Below are 4,140 nucleotides of genomic sequence, written 5' to 3'. Positions count from 1 at the left end.
AACAAAACAAAACAAATATTGTTCATTTACTAGGAGCTAAAATCACTATGTCCTTTCTAATCCTATGCCTGTCCCACGTGGCCAGCTTTCCAGGGGTGGGGTCTACCAGGCCAAGCCCTTTGCAGCCTTTGCTGCTTTTGCTTTGCAAAAAAGGGGAAACCCTTTCTTCTCTCTCGTTTTGCCTTCAGCCTTTTTCTCTGTCTTTGGTTCATCCATACTGGGTACTGTCCGTTCTGATCTAGAAGAGTCTTTTTGTTTCTCTTTATCTCAGTCTCCATTTTCATGTCATCTGAATCTTTTTCATCATTATTCGCCATACATTCCATTTTCTCTTGAAACTGTTTGGGCGCCACAACAGTTGCTATCTCTTGAACATCTTTCATTAAAACATCGCAGTCTATTCTGAGAATACTTTTAAGTCTGTTGAGCTCCTTTGGAGCATTCTTTTTTCTCTTTTCAGCACGCATTTTTCTTTTCCACTTGCTCCGTAAACTTTTAGCCATTGTTTACCTGAGAAACGCCAGACCACGCTCACTGCAAAGAACCCCCATGCCCTGAAATAACATTTTATGAGTAAAATCCCTAAAGTATTTATTAGTAACAAATCTTAGTCTTTCCTAAAGGGAAATACATGTGTTTTTACATCATTCTATTTACATTTGACTATGTGCCTCACAAATGCATTCTATTATTGTATTTTATTTTTTTTGAACAGTGAAATAATAAAGAAAGCATTCTGTTTTGAATAAGGGGAATTTGAGAGATTTTAATTTTCCTTCTGTCTTTCACTAGAGTGAATGTAAAGTAGCAAAATTCCGTGATTATGAAGAAAAGCTCATTGTTTCTGCCTGGTATAATAAGGTGAGTTGAAATCTCGCCAATGATTAGCTATTTTGCACAGGGTTGAACAAACTTTTTTCATCAGGAACAATAGAAGGAAACATTTTATTATGTAAACTAGGGCATATTATATAAGGTATATCTAACTGAAATGAAAGTTATGCTGACTCTGTTCATTACATTCCTCTCTCTCTCTCTCTCTCTCTCTCTCTCTCTCTCTCTCTCTCTCTTTGAGACAGTCTTGCTATGCAGTTCAGGCTGGCCTTGATCTCACTTTGCTGCCCAGGCTAGTTTTGAATTTGCAGTGATGCTCCTGCTCCTGCCTCCCTTCAAAGTGCTGGGATTACAGGCATATGCCACCATATGTGGCACACTCACATATTATTATTCACTTTCTATTTCTTTAAATGCTAGTTGTAGTTCACTAAATTGTTGATGTGGCTCATTAACTTTTAATTGATGTTCATTAAGCACAGACATAGAAAATTGCTATATTTGAACCGAAAATTTAAACTCATGAAGGGTTTCTGAAATATAGGAATATTTGTGAAATGCAGAACTAGACAGAACTCTTTCATAATGTTCTCTGTCCTACCAAGGAAAAAAATAGCATGAAGTAATTTGAAATATATTTTGTTTTATAATCCTTAGTATCAGTGAGATATTTTTGATAGTAGTGTTTTATGATATATAAGGTTATTCTGAGTTACTCTAATCAGAAGGGGAATTAGTTTCTCATTTTTCTGTAATAATGTATCATTCAGCCTCAGAATTTTACAAACATCTGTGTGAACACCACACTTTAACCACATAAGACTAGTTGTCCATCTGTGACTAGGTGTCATGCCTGCCTTGTTCTTTCATGCTAACATACTTTTTATCTGTGCTTTTGCCTTTTAAAAATGTGTTTTGTAAAATCTGGGTTAATTTAGGAGAGCCTTCATGGAAATTTATGGGAGATGTTTTCAGAACTTGTTGCCTTTGTTGACCATCCTAATTGAGGTCAGCAACTATATATTATCTTTCCTATTTCTCTAAAAACTCTTGATGCCTTAAATCAATGAAGATAACAGAGCCAAATAGTAAATCATGTATTTGAGTTTTTTCGATCTATATTGTGGGACATATGGGTGTAGCTCATGTACTTTACTAGCTACTAATGATGTGAAGTTCCATAAAACTTTTATTATGAGGCCTATCTAATGAGAGTACTGCTTATTCTTATGAGAGACTCTAGAGTCAAACTTATCATAGTTGTGTATCCAGGAACCATTTTTAGGTACCACATAAGCTTTGCTGTGTCATAAGTCTGTGCAGAGCCAGTGCAGAAAATGCCCAAACACAAAAATTTATTTTGGAATATATTTGTATTATTACAATTAGACCTAATTTCAAGATAGTATTTTAAACTACTATTTTTACTGATTTCAAACTTAGTGTATTAAAATAGGGAAACTGAGTTATTTGCCTTATTGCTAGTATTGCCATCCATGGTCAGTCAGTTCTTGGATCTATGTTTTCTTCCATAGAAATAAAGCTTCAGCTTCATAGAATTATTTTGACAGTTGAATGACTTATATTTATAAAGGGTACTTTGTAAACTAAATGCTGTGTCTGTGTGTGTGTGTGTGTGTGTGTGTGTGTGTATTTTTTAAAATTAATTACTTTGTTTTATTTTGCTTTTGGTCAGAGTTTGGCATTCCAGAAACTGGGGATGGAGTCCAGGCTCATGAGCGGTGCTTGCAAAGATACTGCTCCTTGTGGCCCCGCACGCTCCTTCCTAGCACAGCAGCGGCACATCACCAGCACCCGGAGAAATCTCTCTGTCAAAGTTCCTGCTGCAACATCTGATTAAACTGCAAAAGAAAACAAGAACAGAAGTGCCCTTAAAATGTTTTATACCTTTCAGTTTCTGGATTATAAAAGGTTAAAATGCTTGACCTAGGCATGTTGGAATAAAAATGCCACAAGTTAATTTTGCCAGCTAACTTTTAAAATAAAGTATAAAATTAACTGTCTCTTTGGGGGGAACACACAGGAATAATTAGAAGTTGTAAGTAAGCACATATCTCAACATTCATCTTCTGAGTATTGTAATTTCAGGTTGACTCTTATTTTAATATCTTCTGTTATACCAGTAATTTGATTAAAGTGAAACATGTAGTCAGTAATACACAATTTTATAGTGTATCTAGATTTGTTATTGATCCATATAAAACTAGTCTTGATGTAGGCACATGGAGAACTATACATGGGTGATTATCTAACTTAATTTTGGTTCTGTCCACAAATTCTTTTGATGGATGTATTTTGGCATGCTGTATAAGATGAACTGTCTGGAAGATTTAACCGTGGTAATTACTTTATGGAAATACAAATTCTGCAAAGACCACAGTTTTCTCTAAAGAGAATATAAAAATAAAAAATGTTAGAAATGTTACAGAATTTCACTAAACAATTTTCACAGGTATCTGCTAAAAGCAAGAAGTTCTTGAGAGCTTGTCTGAAGTGTTAGAAGGTAGGGAATAAGTTCACATTTTTAAGAGATGACTGGAAAGCAAGCTGAAAAATACTTGTGAACTGTCTACTTCCTTTTAAATGTAGTCAATGAGACTATATTGTCTCACTTACTACTTTTCAGCTTAAAATTATCTGCCTAAAAATCACATGCCACAGTGTATTAATTTTACGTCTTTATTGAAAAGACATGTTGCAATGATAAAGCAGCTCCAGTTTGATTTTTGCTTACTTATTAAGATTATAAAAGGAAGAATCTGTAGTTTCAGTTTATTTCTGATGAAAGCTCTTACGTTTCTATCTTTAGAAATCATTTTTTAAAATCTCAATTTGGAGTGTCAATTAAATTGTGTTGTGTCTGTGTTGTTCTGTATTGTTGCCACAAGCTACACACGGCAGTTTAATTTAGGTAAAAAATTAGGTTCTTGGGTTACACCATCCACATTTTCAGCACTCACTAGCCACAGGTAGTGGCCACTTCATCAGGGCAGTCCAAGTATGGCATATGCCCTTTACTGTACAGTTCTGTGGGACAGTGCTGTCCTTCATCTCTTTTTAATAGTAAAATTGGAAATATATTTTTGGTGTTAAAGCACAAAAATAAAAAAAAAACCCTAAGACTATTTTCGAGACGATGAGAAGTTGCCTCTTGCATAACTAGCACCTTCACTCTGTAGAGCTGAGCTCCATCATGATGACTGCGGTGAATTTTTTCAGTGCTGTTCAAGAAATCCTCGTCAACAGTGTGTGCAGATCAGAGACAGCAAGTTTTCTGTGACGGTA

General features: G+C 35.1%; 1 protein-coding gene and 1 pseudogene across 1 annotated transcript in view; one reads left to right on the top strand and one right to left on the bottom strand.

Annotated features, from left to right (window-relative positions):
• Hook1 (hook microtubule tethering protein 1) overlaps positions 1-2,704 on the top strand; it is a 134,449-nt gene extending 131,745 nt beyond the window's left edge. The window contains exons 21-22 of the mRNA XM_004626418.3: positions 793-861; positions 2,531-2,704. Coding sequence (XP_004626475.1) covers positions 793-861; positions 2,531-2,695 — 234 coding nt within the window. The 3' untranslated portion in view covers positions 2,696-2,704. The remainder of the gene's footprint in view (positions 1-792; positions 862-2,530) is intronic.
• LOC101576160 lies at positions 28-517 on the bottom strand (annotated as a pseudogene).
• Positions 2,705-4,140: the final 1,436 nt, after the last annotated feature.

This window comes from Octodon degus, unplaced genomic scaffold, assembly GCF_000260255.1.
Source record: "Octodon degus isolate 3935 unplaced genomic scaffold, OctDeg1.0 scaffold00015, whole genome shotgun sequence".
In the NCBI taxonomy this organism is placed as follows: domain Eukaryota; kingdom Metazoa; phylum Chordata; class Mammalia; order Rodentia; family Octodontidae; genus Octodon; species Octodon degus.
Note: the sequence above shows the minus strand (reverse complement) of the source record. Positions and strands in the feature narration are given on the sequence as shown.